The following is a 23,968-nucleotide window of genomic DNA, read 5'->3' as shown; positions in this document are numbered from 1 at the left end:
TGACACCGCGTGTCCCTGAGTCGTCCGCAGGAAGGCAGGGACGGCAGCCCTGAGTCAGCCAGCCGCGAAGGGCCTTGGCTGGGAAGCAGGCAAAATGCACTGGGGCGTGCCTCGAAAACCACCTGCCTAAACCCTGTGCCCGGCCAGGTGCGCTCAGTGGCCAATGTACTCCCCACGGCCCTGCCCACTCTTGTCCCAGGCCCGCCCACTCCCCAGTCAGTGCCTTAAACCTGCCCGCCGCGCCCCACTCACTTCGCCGCCGCACTGAGGGCTCGGGTCTCCGCGCGCTTCCGTGCGGGAGGCCCGGGCGCTGCCACTGCGCGTGCGCCCTCAGGCTGGAGGCCTCCTGCGCCCCTCCCCCTGCGGCCGGACTTGGTACGGCCGGGCCGGCGGTTGGTGTCCTCCGCGGCTCAAGCGAGCGGCGGGCTTTTCAAATCTTAGGAGGAGCGGCGGCGGGCCTGGCAGTGGTGCTGAGATGGAGGCGCAGACCGTGAGGGGTCCCGAGCTCCGCCTGGCGGGCCTTCCCGCCCAGCAGGTGAGTGAGGAAGGGCCGGACTTCCAAGTCTTCAAGCCACAGTTTTGCCTCGTCGTGGAGAAAGCCCCCACTCCGCGTCTCGTATTCAGCCGTGTCCAGAAACAAAGGGACGGACTAGGAGACTGCACTTTGCAGGCTCCAGTGGAGCTAGGAAATCTCCTCATCCCCCTCCGGCCCCCGATTTCTTTTGGAGGAGACAGACCCGAATGGGGAAGCGATGCCGGAGTTCCTCCGTGCGTTCCCCGGGCGCACCTGCCGGCTGCTTCCTTCCACACCTCCCCGCCACCCGCCCCCCCCCCCCGACACACACACACACACACACACACACACACACACACACACACACAAGGTTTGGATCCCAGTGTAGGTGACGCAGGGGAAATGGGGGTCCCGGGATTTCCAAGAAGCCCACCCGAGGCCAAGGGAGGACGGTTTGCTTATTACTCGATTTGACGGAAAGCACAATTACTGGAGCGATGTCCACACACGACATAAACTCGATGGGGGCAGGCTGGAGAAGCAAACTGCAAACTTGGAACTTTAGAAAAATTTGGTTTGATAGTGGATTCTTTTCGAATCGGATAAGAGAGAAGTTTGAGGTTTTGCTATTTCGCCATGTAAAGTATGTGTTTTTTTACTGAATAGAGACCAATCAGTTATTAAAGTGTTATATTTTCCCCTGAACTCTAACTTTAGAGTCTTAAAACTGATGTCTTTATGCTTGATCTTCCCTTTAATCTCCACCTTCTTTTACCTAGTTCTGAAATAGATTAAACCATGTGAAAATGCCAGTTTTGTAGGTCAAAATTAGTAGACTATTAGCACTTTTATATGGTCCAACCTATTTTTTTTATTAGAAACCTGGGTAAACCTAACCTTCTAACCTTTGCTTAGAAACCTGTTATTTTGTTTAGAAACCTCAGCAGATACAAAATTGTTAGAAATTCTTCAATAATACTGAGGGAAATAAAGCAAGACAGTAAGAACTATTATGCAAACCAAAGTCCAACTCCTTTATTAGTAATGCTGTTTTATGCCAGCATTTTCAAAAATTTCAGACATTTTGATGTAAAATGCTTTTCTGTCCTATCTGTTAAGTACTTTGTTCTGATAACAGAATCTTGATTTCTAGTGAATGGGCGATCTGTTGAGGTTCTCGTATTTATTACATAGGTGTTGGTGTAGCCGTATATTTATTTAGCTGTGTGCAGCAGTAATATTTAGGAATTTTACAAAAGAGACAAGAAGATAAGGTCATGAAAGAAGTTTAGCTACATGGAATGAAAGTAAATAAATATACATAAGAACTGGGTTATTTACATGTGAGATGGTACAGTAATATTTAATGATTTCATAGGCAGTAAGAAAACCAAGTAATTGAGTTGTGGAAATTCCTTGTGTTTGGATCTTGGATAAAAATTGCAAAATAGTAATAGGTTTCAATCTAACAGGAATATTGAGGGTAAGAGAATTTTATACTTGACTAACAGTGATTTCTTATTTGCTCTATTTCCTCTGATATTAGTGAAACTGCCACCTAATAGGGATAGGACCAAAGATTCTGAGGTGGTCATAACACTAGTGAAACATCTACTGAAACCTTGGAGTCAGCTGTGAGTACTCGCAGCATAAAGCATTGGCTTTGGAGTCAGATTAAGGTCAAATCCAATTCTGCTTGTTGAACAATCTCAAATAAGTTAACCTGTCTTTTCTAAGTCCTTGGTTTCCACAGTTGTAAAATGGGTAAAATGCTTATCCTAGAAAGTTACTGGGAGTTGAGAACCTTTTTGAAGTACTTAGCATAGTATCTGACACTCAGAATGTGCTTGAGGGAAAACTTTTTCTTACTATCTTTTGTCCCATTCATCTGTTGGGGCAGCCACCTAACCTTTCTTACAAACTTTCAAGCTTTTGAAATCTTAATAAAAAAGAAATTCAAGAAGTAATGCCATTGATGCCGGCAGGCTGGTTCAGGGATCCAGAAGGGGTCCCACAGGACCAGTCCTTGGCTTCCTGCAGGATGGAAATCACATATGAGCCAGCAGGAGGTGAGTTTATTGAAGATACAGAGAAAGCAGTTACAGACAAAAGTTCAGGAGACTCTGAAAGGAGAGGAGCACAAGTCTTGTCTTCATTCGGGGTCTGGGGGTTTTTACTGAGGACGATGGTCTAGTGTACGTGTCCTCTCAGGCATCTAGGAACCTGTTAGAACAAAGATGAGGGCCCAGGTATTATTGCTTGGAGCCAGGGGGTCTTGGCATTGAGATGTCTAGTGCCAGTGGTCTGGAATACACATATAGTAGCTTCTTCCAGTCATTCTCATCTGGTTCATCCTTAGATGTTATCTATTCTAGACAAATCATTAACTCCTTGTCCCTTACAAGGAGGACATACACTATTTTCATTATAAGACGTGTAAAGTGGAGTGTAGGGGCAGGTTGTAGCAAGGATAGAAGCAGGAAAAGGAGCAAAAAGCATATTTTAATGGAGTTCTTCAGTTTCCCTGTCTCACTATCTCATTGTAGTAAACATATACAGAAACATGGATTTAAGAATTCTTTCTGTAATACCATTCCACAGAATAACCACTATTAACAGTTTCCAGACTTTTTCTGTACATAAACAATTCCTTTTTTTTAAAGTTTTTTTTTAAGTTTATTTATTTACTTTGGGGGGGGGGGCAGAGAGAGAGAGAGGGAGCAATAGAATCCCAAGCAGACTCTGCATTGTCAGCATGGAGCCCAATGTGGGGCTTGAACTCATAAACCGTGAGATCATGACCTGAGCCGAAACCAAGAGTCAGAAGCTTAACCGACTGAGCCACCCAGGCACCCCTGTACATAAACAATTCTTAAAATACACACAATTTCTTTTAGAAGGATGTATGCTATATATACTATTTTGCAGTCTTCTCTTTCACCATGGTCTCTTAACTAACACAGTTTAACTATATCCATTAGGTGGGTGATATTTTCTATCTGGATTACTACAGTTGTCTTGCAGCAGCCCAGCTTCATTTATTTTTAAGTCAGTGCTTAATTTCAAAATTAAGTCCATTTTCAGGGGAGCGTGGGTGGCTTAGTCAGTTGAGCATTTAAATCTTGACCTCAGGAATGTGAGTTCAAGCCCTGCATTGGGCTCCATGCCCAGTGCGGAGCCTACTTAAAAAAAATATTAAGGCCATTTTTTTTTTTGCACTTCCTTTGTCCCATTATGCTCTTAAAACCTGGTATCTTTCTGTTTTCTACATAATCTAGATTTGCACTTTTAAGTCATTTCCCTGTTTCATTTTTAGCCTTGCCCTGTCCATTTTTATCAGCCTGACTAGGTATCTACATGATCAGGACAGTACCATAGGCTTCTGTTTGACTTGATTACAAGGTAGCTCATATTTAGAAAATTGAAGGAGAAATGGCAAGAGGAAGGTTTCCCCCCACCCCATTCTTCCCCACCCCAGTTGCTCTTTCTGGAGACTTGCTTTCAGACACTTGTAAGAGGGATGAATACATGCTTTTGTCATGGGTCCTAGTCAGTGTTTACTCTGCCATTATGATTGAGGCAGCAGCAGTCATGATTTTAGCTCCCTGCCATACCACTTTGGGGTTAGTAAGCACCATCACTGAATGCTCTATGCATGCCCTCATTACATGATCATTGTTCTCACTGTGCATGGCACACCGGCTCTTAACCCCAGGAGCACTTTGCACCCCTTACTAACTAAAATTAAGTTCTTCCACTCTGAAAAGACTTTCTTGGCTGCAGTAGTTATCACTTGACCAGATGGGTTTCCCTGTATGTGAAGTATAGATGTGTACTAAAAGAAGTTGCATGGAGAACAAAAAACGGGTAACACCATACCTCTTTTTTTTTAAACCCCAGTACATTCAAAAGCATACATACGCTTAACAATTCACCCCACTCATGTCAGCCCTCCCAGATCCACATCTGCTCACTGTAGAATAGGGGAGGTAAGGTCATAGTTTACTATGTATGTTAATTTGGCTGAATTAAGGATCAGCAAACTATTTCTGTAAAAAGGCAGATAGTAAACATTTTCAGCTTTGTGGGCCATATGGTCTTTCTCGAAATTACTCAACTTTGCCATTGTAGTTTGAAAGTAGCCTTAGATAATACAAATGACCGTGATTGTGCCCCTGTACAACGTTATTTACAAAAACAGGCATTGGCTAGGCTATAGTTTGCTGACCCCCACGCTATTAGAATTCTAATACTAATATCTGTTAGATATATCTTATTTCCTTAATGAATATTTAATCTTACAAATAAGGTGATTTAAAAAACAAGCCTTAACTTTGCATTTCATTTTTGCACTATTTCCCAAGCCTCTATAATTTTATAGTCTTTATCAAGTGATGAAGAGAAGACAGTCTTCATTTACAAGATGGAAACCCTAGAAGCCCAAACTGATTCTTTAATGTGTTTGTGGCCACCTACTGGTTTCTTAAGGTTGTTGCAACTTTCCAGGTCACTGGAATTTCAAGTACTACCGCGTATCTCTACCCTGGCTCTACATTGAGTCACCGAAGGAACTTAAAAACCAAACCAAACCAAACCAAAACAAAACAAAACAAAACAACCTCAGGCTCCACCTCCAGAGAGCCTAATTGTTTTGGGGTGCGTCATAAGTTCAGGTGCTTTTATAAAAGGCTCTTCCTCTACCAGAGGTGATTCTCATGTGTAGCCAGCTTTAAGAACCACTGTGCTGGTTCAGCTGGCTGCCTCACTGTAACATTTAAAAAGCAAAATTGAATTTAATGGCACCAGATGGTATTTGTTTATATTTGGGTTGTGGGGTAAAACTATTCATCTTGCTTCAGGTTGCCTCCTATGTGTGTGTGCTCCCCAATACTAACCAGCTTGACAGAGCTTAATCTTATAGATATATGGGTCACATAGATAATTCTTAAAATTCGTTATTAATTACATTAAAGAAGAATTTACTTTGGGGCTGACAAAGTCATACAAAGATGAAATGGAGTTGTTGAGATTCAGCCATGTGTAAAGAAGGAAAACTAGCAAATGACTACATTTATGTAGTGTACCAGTTTTGAGTTCTACCACTAAAGAAGGTTTTTATGTGGTAATTATGTGATGTAATTACAGAAGGTAATTAAACAGATCTGTTTTCTTCATGTGAATAGTATATTTGATTGATTTGGATAGTCAAATCATCTACTATAGCTTCTCTTTAAAAAATTTTTTTAAATGTTTATTTATTTTGAGAGACAGAGAGACAGAGTGTGAGCAGGGGAGGGGCAGAGAGAGAGGGAGACACAGAATCTGAAGGAGACTCCAGGCTCTGAGCTGTCAGCACAGAGCCCGACACCGGTCTCGAACCCATGAACTGTGAGATTATGACCCGAGCTGAAGTTGGGCTCTTAACCAACTGAGCCACCCAGGCACCCTTATAGCTTCTCTTTTAGTGTAATTTTCATTGACTTGTCCTCCTAACTTTTAGGTTTTCTTTTTGAAAAGATTGTCTTTTTAATACCTGGAACTTTTGTTATTAGGTTCCAGTTACATTTTTTATATAGATTTTGATTCAATTAAATGGTAAATTATAGCATTCATTTTTTTTTTTTTTACCACAGAAGCCAGGATAATGGTCATTTTACTTTTAAAAATAGACGTACTAGAGCATTATTGTGTTTGTAGTTTAGTAAAGAGTATATCTAATGATTTATAATTGTTTAAAAAGCCACTGTGAATTAAATCAGAACAGTACGTTTCAGCTTCTAGAATTCTATTGTTACATGTGTAACTTGTATATAGAGCTGGCCACTACAAGATCATTGTATGGAATAAAAGACTTTCAGAACTAAAATGATTTAGTAGTTTCATGGTGACTCTTTAAAATAAACAAAAATCCAAAAATATATTCTACATCTCTGTTCCATCTGATAGCTAAAGCTTTGGACATTTTTTAACACAGTGCTTTCCCTCTGTAGCTTCTGAGATTTTATTGACTTTGTTTACCATAGCTGCTAAACCTCAGTCCCTTTTCCAGCATCTGTTCCTTTCCAACATCTGTTTTTCCTTGGTTAATTCAGTGTCATCAACCACATCTTGCTATCCCACAATACAACTTAAATAATATGTACATGTGCTATAATATTCACATTAGTTACTATACATATTATTGTGTTCATTTCCTGGACTGTCCCTTAACAAATTACCAAAACTAGGTGGCTTAAAACAATGGAAATTTATTCTCTCATCGTTCTGGGGTCCAGAAGTACGAAATCAAGGTATCTGCAGGCCCATACTCCTGCTGAAGGCTGTAGGAAGAATCTTCCCTGCCTTTTCCAGCTTCTGGTGGTTACTTGGTAGTCCTTGGCTTATAGACTCATTACTCTCATCTCTGTTTCAGTCTTTACATGGAGTTCTCTCTGTATGTCTCTCTGTCTTCACATGGCTTTCATATAACGACACTAGTCATTGGGTTTAGGGCCCACACTATTCCAGTATGACCTCATCTTAACTAATTACATCTACAAAACCCTGTATCTGAATAAGGTCACATTCTGAGGTTCTGGGAGGACAAGAATATTTGGGGGACACTATTCAAACTTGCGAAGCTATGCAAAGAATATGTAATGTTTCTCACCCTTGTTTCTGTTGTGTTTCTCCACTAGATTGTAGACTTCCTAATAAAGCAAGAAATTAAGGTTTTGCAAAGAGCATTTTTGAATAGCTATATTTTTTGTACTATCATACTTCAAAACTTTGTTACTTTCCCAATATGTTATAAAATCACTAGCACATTTTTACTAATAAAAATAAATGTTATAATTTTGGATTTTTGCTATCTTTAAAAAATGCTTTTCTCTTTTTTTTAAGGACTGCAGCATTCAAGAAAAAATAGATTTAGAAATTCGAATGCGAGAAGGAATATGGAAACTCCTTTCTCTGAGTACTCAGAAAGACCAGATCTTGCATGCAGTTAAGAATCTCATGGTATGCAATGCTCGAATAATGGCTTACACATTGGAGCTACAGAAATTAGAAGAACAGGTTGCAAATCAAACTGGAAGATGGTTAGTAGTATAGTTTTCCTATGGATTTTAATGTACTGAAGTATTTGAATTAAGAACACAATATAATTTAATCTTAATGGCAAATATCAAATCACCAAAGCTTTTTAAAAAATAAATACACTGAAATAGACTCTGATACTATAAACATTTTGATAGTAGAGCTCATAGTAAAGTTACTATTAAAGTAGCAGTTTTCACCAGGCGATTTTGTTGTGTTCCAGATTGTAAAATGAAGTGGTTAAGAATCAAGAACTGAGGGAATATTTTAAAGAGGACCAAGACTGATAATTAGTATATAGAAATGTGAATTTTTTAAAAAACGAGTTGCTTAGAAAATGCTAACAAAGAGGTACTAGCTGAGAGTAACGGAAACAGGTATAGAAATTGAAATGCACACCCCTTTCACATGGTGAACATAAATCCTAGAGAGGCAAGCAACTTAACTCAAGGACTGTAACTGGCTAGTGACAGAAGTTAACAGGAGGTTGCTTAGGATTTGCCAAATAATGTTACTCTGTGCTGCCATTTTGGATTGGGTCTAGAATGTGTGTATGAAATTTACATCCTATCCTATTTACAATGCCCAGTCTTGTGCTCGCTTCAGCAGCACATATACAATGCCAGGTCTTACTTGAACCCAAGAATTAGCTCAACTTAGTGGCTAGATGGGGATTTCTTTTCTAATATAAGTTGTCTCACATCACCCATCATTGATTGGTCTTAAAACTGTACTGCTAGTGAAGAGTTTCTTTTGATACGTTAGTGGCTATGTGCTGTTCATAGCTCATCTGCATTAAATTCTTGAAAAGTGAGATTTTGTAAAAATAAAATGTTGATGAGATTGTGATATAATAAAGACTTGTGTACAAAGTAACTAATATTTATTAGCTGTATTGCCTTTGGATAGCTATTTAATCTCTTTGTGTCTCAATTCCTTAATTACTGTTGGTAAGATAATATTTACATTTTGAAAATTAAGATTATATATATTAAAAACCTAATTTAATACTTTTTACATATTTATTATTCAACACATAACAAATAATTTTCATTATTATTTATCCCTGATGTTATAAAATGAAATTATTCTTACGTCATAATTCAGGAAAATATTTTTCACATGGGCATACACTGGTTTAAGTCAGTGCTTCTCAAACTGGGTCATATAAATCACTAAGAGTACACAAGTATGTGTCAGGAGATATAAAAAGCCATAGAATAAATATGACACACCTTCTTTATTAACTGTGAATTTTTAAGAAAAAATGAGAAATTTATAATTGTGGCATAATTTGGGCTGTTCTACTCATGGAGAGAGATATATGTTCTCTTATCCTTTTTAAGGGTATTCGGTCAGGAGGGGGCTGTTTCAGTGGAAGAGTTTGAGAAACACTGGTTGAAGTACAGTGTGGGACTAAACACTTGCTATTATATCATCTCTCACAGTTACACGAAATGCTCCTCTGGAAATCATATCTGTCCTCCACATTTATGTTCTTTAAATACTTATAGTGAATTGTGAATTGACTATTTTCTTAATTTGGCAGTATAACTTTTCTAAAGTTACTGATTTGTAAAAATGCTTAAATAAACTTAATCCTTATGGGATTTATATAAAAAAGATAGGAAAAAATATCTGAAACTCTCAACTGGAAATGTGCATGTTTTTCAGTTTCTTTAGAGATTATCTTCATTAGATGAAAATAGCTTTGCTGCTATACATACATTTATATTCATTATTCCTATAAAAAATTGTCTCCCTTAATTATAAAATTATTTTTTCAAAGAAACCTGAATATTCTCTATGAATTCTTTTGTTTATAATTCCATATTGTTATGTGCAGATAGAACCTGATTTTACTGATCATATAAATATAACTGGAAATTATAATACTTACCTTCTTATTACATAAAAATGACCTAAATATTTTTTTATTTCTATTTTTTAAATTTTAAAAAATATTTATTTATTTTTGAGAGAGAGAGAGAGAGAGACAGCATGAGCAGGGGAGGGGCAGTGAGAGAGGGAGACATAATCTGAAGCAGGCTCCAGGTACTGAGCTGTCAGCACAGAGCCCTACATGGGGCTCGAACTCACCAACTGTGGGATCATGACCTGAGCCAAAGTCAGAAGCTTAAACAACTGAGCCACCCAGGTGCCCCCAAATGATCTAAATAGTAAGGCAAGTCTTATGATAAGTTTTTTCAGTATCTTGAAGAAAATTATGTAAATTATGCCATTTGATGAATCAATCAAATATTTACCAAATATCTACTACTTGTAGAACAATTATTAAGTACTGTGCTAGTGTGTACAAATTCAAAGAACAGAATATGTCAAAATATGAGAATATTTGTATATTCAGAAGCCAAACATTTTACCTTTAGAGATGCAGTAGTCTGTTCCTTAGCTTGGTTTTGATAGTCTTTGAGGTAGAAAAATGGTTTGCTTTTACATTGCTGCCAGAGTTAAAATAGCATTTTAATGAGTCTACTGCTTACCATTAGTCTACCTTCTCTAAAATTTTACTATAAAATATAAACAAATATAATTTTTAGCTTTGTTAAAGAAGAATCAAATCAGGATGAAATGATAGAATTGAAGAAGATCTAGTGGAAGAATTGGGTCTTCATGATCTTCGAGATTATGAAGGATGATCTAGTTTGGTTGGGTGAGTAGGAAGAAAGTAGCATTTCAAGAAAGAAAAATAGCAAAATAAAAGCTCAGGGTGAAAGATGACCATGAATTATTTTTTTTTAATGTTTATTTATTTTTGAGAGGGAGAGACAGAGTGTGACAGGGGAGGAACAGAGAGAGAGAGGGAGACACAGAGTCCGAAGCAGGCTCCAGGCTCCGAGCTGTCAGCACAGAGCCAGATGTGGGCTGGAACTCACAAGGGTGAGATCATGACCTGAGCTGAAGTCCGACGCTTACCCGACTGAGCCACCCAGGCACCCCTGGCCATTTATTATTTAAGAGCAGTGAAGAGATGTGTTTGGTTGAGGCTGAAGATGAAGCCAAAGTTGAAAAGCAAAGGGATAGCAAGATTCAAGAAAGTTTAGAAGGCTAGCTAGCACGTTAACAGTTGTTAACTGACAGACTTCTAGGTGCCAGGTATGCTAAGGGCGCATAAATATCACATTATAAACTGAAAGAGGTATAAACCTTGGTTTTAATTTCCTAACATTCTTTTTGTCAATTTCTTTGTATATTCTTAGGTTCTGAGTTTTGTTGTCCTCTATGCTTGCTATGTTACAGATTTTCATTTCTTATTCCCTACTTTGTTCAGTTTTTTAATCAACTTTTTATTATGAAATTTCATATGTAAAAAAATAATAAGAATAGTATGATAAAAATTGTAAGAATAGTATATTCTCTACCTTGGTAGACCATTAATAGTTTACCATATAGTTCATCTACTCACCCTCTGTCTTTGTGCTACATGCACACACATACCTTTTTCCTTTTTTGTGTTGATCCATTTGAAAATAAGTTGCAAACAACATGGCATATACATCTCAGTGGTTCTAAAAGGAGGAACATTCTACTACATAACCAAAATATGATTATCATGTAAATTATTAACAATAATTCCATAGTAATAATCTAACATTCAGTCTGAATTCACTTTCAACTAGTTGTTAAAAGAAAATCCTTTCTGGTTGTTTTTCTAAAACCAGAATTCAGTCAAGGTTCATATAATATATTTGGTTATGTCTCTTTAATTTCTTTTAATCATTTTACTTTTTTATAAAGACTCCTTGCCATTAATGCCTTGAAGAGTCTGCACTTCTAACAAATATCCTTTATGAATGTTCTGCATTTTGTATTTATTTAATTGTTTCTTATGGTATCATTGACCTTTTATCCTATTTCCTGTTTTAGCTGTACCTGGAATTTGCATCTAATGGCTTATTAATAAGACTCAGGTTAAACATTTTTGGGGCAAGAATTGTTTTAGGGCAGATTGAGCAAGATACATGCTGCCAGTGTAATGTGAAGAGACAGTTGGTTTTACCACCCTGTGTGATGCAGTTTGATCCCTTGGTTTGGATGGAAGTTGCCTGATTTCTCCTTTGTGGTATAATGGTTTTTCCTTTGCAATTCACAAGTAATCTGTGGGACATTATATTCTGTTATCTGTTATATTCTGTTATCTAACTAGCTTTCACTTAGCGGTTTTATCCATTTATGATCCTTGCCTACATTATTACAATGAGGTTTGCAGATAGTAATTATCTGACCCTATTATTTTTTCTATACTTTTTAGCTAATCTTCTGTAAGAAAGGGCATTTCTCTCCTTTCTCTCCCACTGCTTCATGGATTGTTATTTATTCAGTGTATTATATCATTTATAGTCATTAATCTTTTTGATAGATAAATTGTCCCAAATTTGTTTGATGGAAGTTCCTTCAAAATGGCTTCTTTATTCTTTTGACTTGCCTCTATTAGTCTTTAAGAACTTCCTTACTTTCTAGCACAAAAAGATGACCTAGGCTTGTCTTGCATTTTCTGTGCCATATACCTGGAATCAGCCATTTGTCTAATGAGTTCTGGTTCCCTTTAATGGTAAATGATATTTTGAAATCAAGATCTGGGCACTGGGTGTGCTCATTGCTACTGGGGATCACTGCTTTTAGACCTTTTTAGTAGACATAGCTAAGGGAGAGACTTTTTAAAAAATTAGGAGTTTGTGGGGTGCCTGGATAGCTCAGTCAGTTAAACATCTGTCTTGATCTTGGCTCAGGCTCTGCACTGTGTCACAATGGAGCCTGCTTGGAATTTTCTCTCCCTCTCTCTGCCCCTCACCTCACGCATGTGTGCTCTCCCTCAAAATAAATAAACTTAAAAAATTTTTTTAAATTATGAGTGTGTATTGATATTTTTAGGTTTTTTGTTTTCTTCAATTATTTTATATTTGCGTCTCTTTGTTATTCTGAGAATCTTAATACATAATAACAGTAATCCTATTTCCTTATTTAATAATGTGATTATGTAAAGTAGTTTCATAATTTTAGTATCAATATGATTACTGACCTAGGCCAGTTCAAGATTTCTTTGCAGTTTTTTTCCAGCATACAGAAATTAGAAAAAATTTCCAGTATACAAAAAGATTGAAAGACTTGTACAATGAAGACTCATATACCCACCACCTAGATTCTACAATTAATATTTTAACTATATTTTCTTTATTCTAAATTCATCTGTTTATCAATTCATCTTATTTTTTGTGATGCAATTCGAAGAAAGTTCTTTTTGTACATGTGTCTATGCGCAAACATGTATACATTCCTGTGGATAGACAGGAGACCATGATTAAAAGTTCCTTAAAGTGATCTTTTTCTTTCAGTTTCATAAACAGGGTCATCTAGTGTTTCAATTTGAGTTTCCCTTTTTACCCTTGGACTAAATTGAACTTCTTGGATATGTCATGTTTCTTTTTCCCCAACTCCCAATTAGTATTACCTACCTCTGCCCCTACTCTAAGGGGCAACCATTGTTAACTGATTTTTTTTTTTCCACTATAGGTTTTGCCTATTCTAGAACTTAATGTAAATGCAATTGTCCAGTATGTTCTCTCTTTTTGCCTTTGTCATACATAATACTTTTGAGATTCATTATGTAACTAGCATGTATCAGTGATTTTCTCCTCTTTATTGGTAAGTAGTATTCCATTGTATGAGTATACTTCCTTCTAGTGTTGATTCTTCTCTGACTACTTCTTACTTTTGGTTGCTTGCCAGTCCCTTCAGGTAGTTGTTTTTTAAGTAGTTTTTCCAGACTTTATATTGTTTTCTGTGGAAAACATAAGAGGGGGAGGTAGAGTTTTTCTAATATGAGCTACTCTGACATACCAAAAGAGGAATGCATTTTTTATCTTGATCAGATTTTTATTTTTACTATCTTAAGAAATATAATTTCTTTCTGACTTAATATAGTTAATTTTCATAACTTTCACAGCCTTTTAAAGTTCTCACATTTCTTTTTATCAGGGTACAAACTTTCATATATGTTCAAAAGATATATGTTATTGTTTTTAAAATCTTCTACAGCCTGGCTTATTTTTGGGCCACTTGAACTGTCTTGGACTGAAAGATAGGTTGAGATCTTTGTTACTAAAGTTTTTCTGTCTTACCCCTTGTATATCTCCTACTTTCTGTTTTATGAAACGTTTGGTATCTTAGTGCTTGTTACACACATGTTGTCAATTGCAGCCTTTAGCATTGTTATCAAGTGTTCTTTTGTTACTGTTGTCACATAGTGCTTGTCACATAGACTCCAATTCAGGGGTTGCCTGATAACAAGATCATAATCCCAGGCATTTTTAGTGTTTGCATTTGTTTGGTTTACCTCTGCCCATCTCTTTATTTTAGCCTTTATGAATCACTTTGTTGAAGGTGTATTTCTTGTATTCATCCAGAGTTGGGTTTTATATTGTGAACCTATCTGAAAATCCTTTAACTAGGGGATTTAATAAGCTTATTTACATTTATATTACTGATATATTTAGCTTTGACTTTGTTATATTCTTTTATGCTATGTTAACTTATGTATGTTATAACTGCGGTTTGTCTTACAGTATGTCGCCTATCTTCTCTGCTTTTTAAAATTTTATTTAATTTAGAAAGTTATCGGTTATAGTAGTTACTAGAACTTTATATTAAAAAACTATATACTGGTAATTTTATAATCACTTTAATTCTTTTTTATTCCTCCCCTTAGGCTTCTACTGTTTTGTTTTTCTACTTTGAATGATATCATTTTATTTTAACTTTTCATCTATGTGGAGATCAATGAACTCATTTTATTTTTCCATTTTTTCCTTCTGTACCTTTCTATTTTATTTTAGTTTAGTATTATCTTTTTCTAGGTTGTGGTCAGTTCTCCTGTGATGGAGTAGATAATACATACTAATCTTGTACTTATGTCTCCACTTTTGTTTTAGTCTTTGATCCACTTTTAAACATGTATAATGTTCACTACCTGACCTTTTGTTGTACTTTCCAAAATCATATCTTGTTTGAAGGAAGTTTATGATCTAGTAGATTTCTCAATGTGAGTATAGCTTTCTTCATATTCTTTTATCTTTAAGTGCTTTTCTTTAGTGTTGGTCTTTAAAAGGACAGCTTGGGTGTATACAAAAATCCTTGGCCAATGCTTTCTTTCCTGGAGTTTCTTGAAAACCTCACATCCCTGTTTTCTTATAAAAAAATCTAATGTCTAATTTTCCTTGCTTTGTAAATGACTTGGTCATTTTGTCTAGAGGCTGAAAATAGTTTTTGCTATCCAAAGTCTGATAATTTTAGTGGAGTATGTTTAAAGGCTGACCATTTTGGCTCACTTAGAACCCTTTCAGTATGTAGATTCAGTTCTTTTATTTTCAGACAGTTTTCTTGGAGTTAAAGCCTCTAGAATAAAGCACTAAGTGTCTCCTTACTTTGTTTTTCAACTCTAAGGACTTCAATTACACATAAGTTGGATCTTCTTTGCCTGTCTTCTATGTCTATCACTTTCCTTTGATATTTTTAAAATCTTTATCTAATTTTGCTCTTTTTGCTCTTTTCATTCTCATCCATTATGTCCCTTAATATACTTTCAGTTTTATGTCTTCATTCTTGGGCACTGTGTATTTTACCCTTCATTTCAGAAATGATTTTATTTTTCTTTTTCCAGTTTGTTTCCTGTTCCTACCTCTCATTTTTAAATTTTCTTTTTTTTTCTTTTTTTGCATATTTACCTATTGTTTGTCCTTTACTAGTCTGAGGCTTTAGATTTCAGATTCCCCACTTCTTTCACATTTGCAATAGCTTATTTAACTGCACTCAGTTCATTTTGGAGTATTATATTTTTGTTATTTTATATTTTTTGGAGAGTGGTTCGTGGAATGTTAAAGCATTTTGATGACTCCTACTTTTGTTTTATTGTAGCTTTCTATGGATGTTTGGGTCCTTTTCTTTGTCCCTAGTTAAATATGTAGCATGTAGAGTTTTCTTGGGCCAAGTGATGATAGGTGCGCAGAAGGGCTTACTTGTTTTTTTTTTTTTTTTTTTGTCTAAGAGTGTTTTCTATTATTTGAACTGTGAAGACAAATTTCTTTAATAAATGATGACTTAGGGATGTTGGTTAGTTGGTTTCCTGATTTTTTGGTATGATTTTGTTTCTTGGGGTTTTTAACTTCAGTTGCTTTCTTCTTCTTCTTCTTCTTCTTCTTCTTCTTCTTCTTCTTCTTTTCTTCTTCTTCTTTTCTTCTTCTTCTTCTTCTTCTTCTTCTTCTTCTTCTTCTTCTTCTTCCTGTTTTTTTTTTTTTGTTTTTTTGTTTTTTGGCATGGCCAGACTTTCAAAGGATACCTCCCTCATTGTGTGTCTCTCTTCTCCACAAGACTAACAACTTTGGAACCAGAATTCTTTTGGAGTCCTTCCCTTTCAACTCCCCAGGAACCAGTGCTATGGTATCCACCAGGTCTTTTATCAGTTTTCTTTTCTTCTAGGGGACATCAAGAGTTGATATTGTGTTTTGCAATGGGTATCTGACTCTACTTGGGTGAGACCTCCAGGAGCTGGCTTTGATGGTTTCAGTTGTTAATTTCTCATACTTACATGTAAATGTAAATTTTTTATAGTCTCTGTTTTCTAGTTACACTGTAAGTATGGGCTATACGTGATTTTATTTGCTTTCCTTGTTGATTTGAAAACTTTTATAAGATACCTGAAGAAATTCAAATTTAACTACCATTATCTTACAGGAACTGGAACTGGGACTCTGATCACTTTAACAAATGCTTTAGTGCCTCTTCCATGTAAGCGCCATGTTAAATACTGAGGCCAAAAATATAAATACACAGTAATCCTCAGTAATCTTTGTATTTGTGTAACATTTCTAAGAATGATATAGATTCATTGAAAATATTATTTCATTCAGTACCTATGAGGTAGATGGATACTTCTGTTTTACAGATGATGATACTGAGGCCAAGAGGTTAATGGCAATTCTTTCACATAACTAGTTATTTATTGATGGTAAGATTCAAACCTAAGACTTCAGTCTGAATCTACTAAATGTTTCCTGCTCCATCAAAATGGCCATATATATTTCACTTCATTTAGTATTCACTAAACATTTATTGAGTGTCTTGAAGATACTGGTGATTCAGCAGTAAACAAAATAGGCCAAAAAAATCCATATGCTTACAGAGCTTACATTTTAGCAATAATATTCCCTCCTACCCAAACCTGCCAATATATCTCTTAAAATCTGAAATACTTTATTTGGTTTTGTAAAAACAATATTAGTCAAAGCAATTTGTAGCACCTAATTATGTATATCATTCAACATAATTGTGATTTTAATAATGCCACAATAACCAGTTTCTTATACTCCAGTTGCCTAATTTATTACTTATATACTATAACTAAAAAAAAGAAAAAGTATAGGTGGCAAATGAAAATTGTGTACTCCTGGTATTTCTATAATAAAACATGGTATATTAAAGACACTGCTGATTTTATTTTTTAAACTTTATATTGTTTGGGTGTCTGTTGAAAGAGTCTGTTATATCAAGGTTTGAAATAGAAACCTCATCTTTCCAATTTTAAGATACTTATGAAGTTATTAATTTTATACCACATAATTTTAGGATGGTTTAAAATTCCATAATAAAGCACTTCTGAATATTTTAGTTTTCACTTATTTGCATAAGAGGTGAAGGATTTTATAACCTGCTTCCAAATAATGGAATCCCAGTTAGAATTCTTTTAGTGCTTCATTAAGAAAATATAAAATACTTTCATCAATTTCTCATTATACCTTGTTAACTTTCGCAAATAAATGCTATTTTAAGTTCCCATATTGAATAATATAAAATGTGATAATCTGTATTTACTCAATACAGATTTTTGAGCAACAAAGTGGTTGATTGGCACCCTCTGTTGGTCATTTTATTTACCTACAGGCAGAAATTAAGTAATAAAGCAAAGTTAAAAGTTTGTCTTTCATATTTTTATCTCTTTTAAATTAGCTTTTACAAGTCTTACCAAAATAATGCTCTAAACTAGGTCTATAAGAATAAGGTGTGCTATTATTTAGCTGTGCTTCGGTTTAGATAATTTTGTGGTTATTTGCTTTTTCCTCAAGCTGGCTCTCTAATTGTAGCATTTAGAATTGGCATTAACATTGCAGATTTTCAAACAAGTATTTATTTAACTGTAGCAAACTATTAGCTACAGTAGCACATTATTAAACAGAGAATGTTTAACAATTTTATTGTCAATTTGGATTAATTAGAAAAACATCACATTTTAGCACCCTAAATAACAGTTTGAGGAGTTATTTGAATTGAAAATAATTCAAGCATCAGCAAAACGAGGCTTAATTGCTTCAGTTTGTCTCATTTTTTAAAACATAGACTTAATTTTTCTATAAGAGAATATGGTTAAATGGATCTATATTATAGTTTGATAATATTTGATGTAATAACTTTGTTGGCTGGCCCTGGAAATGCCTGTGTAAGCGATGTAATTACAGGGAAGAAAGCTATACTCTGCCAGGTGATTGAAGAGTTCGGAGGGGAAAAATTTTTTTTTTTTGATAAATATTCAGCCATTTTGCTTTTGGTGGTTCTAATATTTCAGAATTTCACTTACCTGCTAAAGCATTAAGTTTAATCAAATTTAGAAATACCTAATGGATCTCAACTTTAGTGTAATCTATGACCTACATTCTATAATACTCAAGTTACTTACCAATATTAGAGCTTTCTTGTATTTTCTCACTGAAATAAGTATTTTAGGAATTTATATTATGCATTGCTCATATAGAAGGTGTTTTTAGAAATATTACTTAAAAGTGCCAGCCAACTGTATTTATATTGTACATCTTACACCAACCTGAGGAAATTGAGATTTGTGTTTGATTTGTAGTGTGCCTTATTCAATTGAACTTTTCACTTTGTGATGAACTAATAAGCAAGCTAATGTTCTCCAGTGTGACAAACTAAGCTTGAGTATAAAGTACTGAACTTGACTCTTTTTAAACTTATGATTCAGTGAAACATTATCTTGAAATAATCAATGAGTACTTTTATTTTTTACTTAATGAATTCCCTATTTTAACTTAAATACTAGTGCGACCATAAAGTAATTAGATAGTATCCTGAGAGTTTATGGCTTTAAATCTACTACATTACTTTAGTTATACCTCATGTAGTTCTAAAAATAATTATATACTTGTCTTATGTAAGTTTATCAACTTAAGTACATCAGTGTATTATTTTGCCTAAAATGCTTATGTGCTTAATTCAGTAAGAGAGTAAGAGAAGTAGACTTATATATTTTGTTTTCAAGTTTTGGCATATGATAATATCTTTGCAATCTTTTTAACAAGCCTACTGAAATGCAATGAGATGGTGTCATACTCTTCTGAAAGTTAGTTATACTTAAAATCCCCCCCAATCTCCAAAAGCTCTCTTAGAATGAAACAGTATTCAAATGGAAAGTTTTTATCTTATCACATATTTGAAGTACCTAATTAAATTAGCCAGTAGTTAATTAGCTAACCAAATTAAGTGGAGACCAAAAAAAAAAAAAAAAAATGTGCAAAGAATACTCTTGGAAATATTGTCCCAGAAATGGAATGCTAATTTCTTCTTCTTTTTTTTTTTTAGGTTTATTTATTTTGAGAGAAAGCGAGAAAGTGCTAGTGGGGGAGGAGCAGAGACAGAGAGGGAGAATCCCAAGCAGGCTCCATAATGTCAGCACGGAGCCTGATGTGGGGCTTGAGCCCAGAACCTTGAGATCATGACCTGAACCGAAGCTGGATGCTTAACTGACTGAGCCACCTAAGCGCCCCTGAATGCTAATTTCTAAGTGCAGGATATTAGGAAATAGAAAATTAGAAAATATTCAAGGGATTGATTTGATTTAGCAGGAGATAACTATTTTGAAATTTTTTTTTTTATCATAATAGTGTATTCTAAAGTCAGATCTGGGAGTTTCTTGTATACCTAGAGATTTTTTTACTTGAGATTTTTTACTTAAGATTTTTTTCTATTGTCATGATAATGTTTTCCTCTCCCCATTTTATTCTCTCTGCAGAGCCACTCCCTTCCTTTAGCACCTGAGTTAATTTATTGTTTTAGTATGTAGTTTTTTTGAATTTCAAGGAAATGAATGATATATGATATTATTGCATATAAATGTATAGCGGAGAATAATTTTTTTGATATTTGTTAGGTTTTTATAAGGAAAAAGTACTCCTGAGCAGCAAGTTCATGGTTGGGAAGCTCTTTAACTTTTTCAGGCAACTATAATGTGGTAAGTTAGAAATATAATTTGTGAAGTGGTGATCCAAGGTATTACACTTCCTAGGACACTTCCAAATATTGTACATCTTGCTTATAAATAAATGTTCACAGAAGACTTTCATTGTAGAGTAACCCAGTATATAATCATCAGGAAATGTAAAGCTTACAAGAAAAATCAAAGAGAGTGTCTGTATGTATTTCTCTTAAAGCCAGCTAGCTGTTGACCAAACATCTTGAAGTTTGAATCAAGTAGTTTATATTAACTGGAAGTCATTATTATGCATGGATATATGTCACGTTTTAATATTTAGGCATTTGTGAAAGGTTATTAAAACATTGCTTATTAGAAAAGATCTTTTTTTCATTAGGTTTTTTTTCCTTTTGACAGTGATGCGAATTTTGAAAGTAAAGAACGAGCGGCATGTAAAGGAAAGATTGCCATATCAGGTATGCTGTAGATGGGTTGTTTTTGTATTGCTGAATAAGTTGTATAAATTATCTTCCTAGAACTGGTGGGATTTCAATTCCCTGCGCCCATTCTTTTCTTTCATTTTATTTTGCATACCTCTATCTATATTTGTTCTAAAACACTGTTTTTATCATTTGCTGTACTTTTGTGTAAGATTTTACAGTTTGGAAAAGCTGTTCCATACGTACTACATATATTATGCGGTTTTCTGTTCAGCGTAGTTTTGTGAAATAGGTAGGATAGTTCTCTTTTCCTAGACTTGAAGATTAAATAACTTCCTGTAAGTCATTGAGCTGGACTGCAAACTCAAATCTTTGACTCTCTGTTCCTTTTCTGCTCAGAAGTTTCAATAATATTTTTAATGTTTGTCCAGGCTAGAAGCTCCTGGGTTGGGACAGTGTTTGTCTTGCCCCTCACCCTGAAGCCAGCATGGTGCTTGTGCGTAGTAATTGCTCATTGATGTTGATTGGATGGATGACTGTTTCTTGTTTTCCATAGGATAAAAACCAAACTCCTCTCTTCCCCAGAGTTTTCCCTTCTGACCCAACTCTTTTTCTAGCCATATCTTCTACTCCTGTACATAAACTGTCTGCTTTAGCCAGACATTTCTCTCCCTGTTCCGTCAATACACTGCCTGCTTCTGACAGCCAATTAGCTCTTGAAATAACTATATTATCTTTGCGATCTGTTTGCTCATCTATAAAGCCTTCCCTGTTATCATTCCAGCTGGAAATGATGTTTTCTTTCTTTGAATTCCTAATGCAGATAGAAGACCCTTTACCACTAGATGGCACTTAATGCTCTGTTGTCTCAGTTTCTCCAAAGTGTTAAGGAAACTAGACAGTGGCTTGGAGATGCCACAGATTGAAATGAACACAAGGCCGACTCGTGTACACTAGTTAGATAATGTACCTTTTACAAATATTATCTCATCAGTACATTTTGGGTACAGCAGACCTCCATCACCCCTTGAGTAATAACTAGCTTGTTTCATTGGCCCGAAGCCTTGTTCTCTTAGCTCCAGGGAACATGCTGCTGCATTTCAGGCTCTCTCACCCAAGGAACTGTTTTTAGAAATGTCTTTATGGATAAACAAAATTCTCATGCAGGAAGGATAGATTTGGATTTTACAGGATGTAATTGTCCTAAATCATAGGAATTGCCCTCAGCAAAAATTCTTCAGAAAAATAACTGTATAAAAATCTGTTGCTTGTTTTATGGTTATTTATATTCATGTTTTCATCTTTCCAATTATAAGACTGGAATAAAACATGTTTTATACCTCCTTATATGCTTTTGATGCCAAACACAGTACCTTTACATAGTTGTGCACTATGTTCAATACATTTTAATGTGAATAAGTAAAATATTATTGATCTTTAAGGGAGATTTTCTAAAAATACTTTAAACATAATCTTCTATTTCTTGCTTCTGATTTAGTGCCAGTAAGTACACAAATGAGATATGTTAAATTGCTCTTGAAGATTCAAATGACATGATAGACTTAACATCTATTGACATCTTATAATAGTTTATTGGCTACAGCAATTTGTGAAAATAGCATTTACTGTACATTTAGAAGAGTGATAAAGTAAAATCAGTTAAAATAAGAAAAAAAAACTATTTTCCTGACCACAAATACTTCAGTGTAGAAATTAAACTTATTTCTGCATGTGTTCCTTCTTTCCAAAAGATAATTTTAAATTAACTTAAGGAACTGGAAGTCTCAGAAAATTACATATGTAATTTCTTTTCATCTTTGCTTAGTCTTAATTATATCTTATCTGTATATTTGTAAAAAATTTGTAAAAAAATAAATGAAGAAAATTAAAAACGAATTCACCTTAAAACGAAACATATTTTCTTTTGACATTGGGATGAAAATGTGACTTTGATTTTGATCAAAATGAATATTTGCTACAAAGTTTCATAATGTTCTGAGTTTTCTCTGATTACTAGGTGAAACCTGGGTTTTCCATTTTCAGCTTTACCACTCATGGCCAGATCATTACAAAATTAAAAAGAATAATTCAGGTATATCCTGATCATTCCTACTAAGTACCAAATAATTGTATTGTAGCAATTGTCTTAGCTTATTCACTGACTACTAATTCAATATCTAAAGCCAAGTCAGTTCACAAAGTTCAAAAACAAAAGTTTTTACTTTTAAAAATAATAGAAAGACTTCTAGGACTTGATAGCATCAAGTTAGCCATTGTATTACATAAGTCTTTTCATTTTATAATACAAGTGTCAATGAAGACATAAAAAGAGACAAAAGCAAGAGTACTGTAAACTAAAACTGAGTCAACCATTTGCAAGAATCTGTAAGGAATTTCTACTATTTGAAGCTGAATTAAAACACATATTGGTAGGTTACACATCCTTTGTCATCTGAACAGTAAATAGACCACCTGGTAAATAGATAAGAAATGTGTGCCTTCTCTCAAGGATTTGACTTAGCTAGGCATGGGAAAAGGCAAGACTGCTATATGCCATAGACTATTGGTGTATAGCAGAGAAAGTCAGGGTTCATGTTCCTCCCAAGATAGTGTAAATGGTTAATACCACCCTAATAGGACAAGAACAGCTGTGAACAAGAACAGTTGTGAAATGAAATGAGTCAGCAACTGTGGTCAAGCAAGAAGCAGGCTCTTTGACAGGGTAGCAGCCAAGTCATAATTATAAAACAATAAAGACAATCCCATTAAAATGAAGAACAAAGTAAAAATGTCTATTATATCAATATAATTTTAACACAGTTTTAGAAATTGCAGCTAAAATAGCAAGAATGAAAGATGAAACTGCTAAAAAGAAATAGAGAAACTGAATACTATTTTAAAATAAGAAATTGCATACCTAGAAAATCTAAGGAAAGCTACTGAAACACTATTTGAACTAATAAAGAATTCAGTAAAAGTGGCTAGATTCAAGATAAATATACAAAAAGTGGTAATCTCTCAAAACCAGCAATAACCAGTTAGAAAATATGGCAAAAGGGTCTCTTTTACAATAAAAATAGCAAAAAACCAAAAACATCAAATACCCCAAGCATAACCTTAATAAAAATGTAAGGATGACTGTATCATGCTACTGTATATATTGACAGAATATTATAAAGTTAATGGCTCTCAAATTAATTTGGACAGTAGAATTCTAATGAAACATTTTGGAGGGGGAGTTTTGACAATATATTTCTAAAATTCACATAAAGAAATTAGCAATTGGGAATAAGATGTTTTGGAAGGATATATTTCTAACCGATGACAAAGTGTATTATAAAGATTCTGTAGTCATAATAGTATGGTATTGGTACTAGGATAGACAGTAATTAATAAATGATTCAATTAGATCTATAAAGCTTATAGCCAAAGAAGAGATACTTAGTCAGAATGGCATATATGATAAAGAGCCATTTAATCATTAAATCAGCAAGGAAGAGAAGTCCTATTAGATATATAAATGGAGTTGGAACAATTATTGTTATAGGAAGAATCTTTATATTTTTATTACATATACCCAATATTCTCATATAGATTAAATAATTAACTTTTAAAAGTATAAACCATAAACTATGTAAAGAAAAAAGTGGGTCACGGATACAA

At 34.8% G+C, this 23,968-nt stretch overlaps 1 protein-coding gene across 3 annotated transcripts in view; it reads left to right on the top strand.

The window, feature by feature from the left end:
* Nucleotides 1-267: 267 nt before the first annotated feature.
* The window catches only part of RTKN2 (rhotekin 2), a 72,034-nt gene continuing 48,333 nt past the window's right edge, over nt 268-23,968 (top strand). Inside the window, exons 1-3 of one of the 3 annotated variants that reach the window (XM_042960630.1) lie at nt 268-535; nt 7,397-7,593; nt 20,283-20,341. In XM_042960630.1, coding sequence (XP_042816564.1) covers nt 476-535; nt 7,397-7,593; nt 20,283-20,341 — 316 coding nt within the window. In that variant the 5' untranslated portion in view covers nt 268-475. Of the gene's footprint in view, nt 536-7,396; nt 7,594-20,282; nt 20,342-23,968 lie in introns of those variants that run through there. The other 2 variants (XM_042960632.1, XM_042960631.1) reach the window with 2 other exon arrangements.

The sequence above is a fragment of the Panthera tigris genome, chromosome D2, assembly GCF_018350195.1.
Source record: "Panthera tigris isolate Pti1 chromosome D2, P.tigris_Pti1_mat1.1, whole genome shotgun sequence".
Lineage (NCBI taxonomy): Eukaryota > Metazoa > Chordata > Mammalia > Carnivora > Felidae > Panthera > Panthera tigris.
The sequence above is the reverse complement of the archived record's forward strand: the minus strand, read 5'-3'. Positions and strand labels throughout refer to the sequence as shown.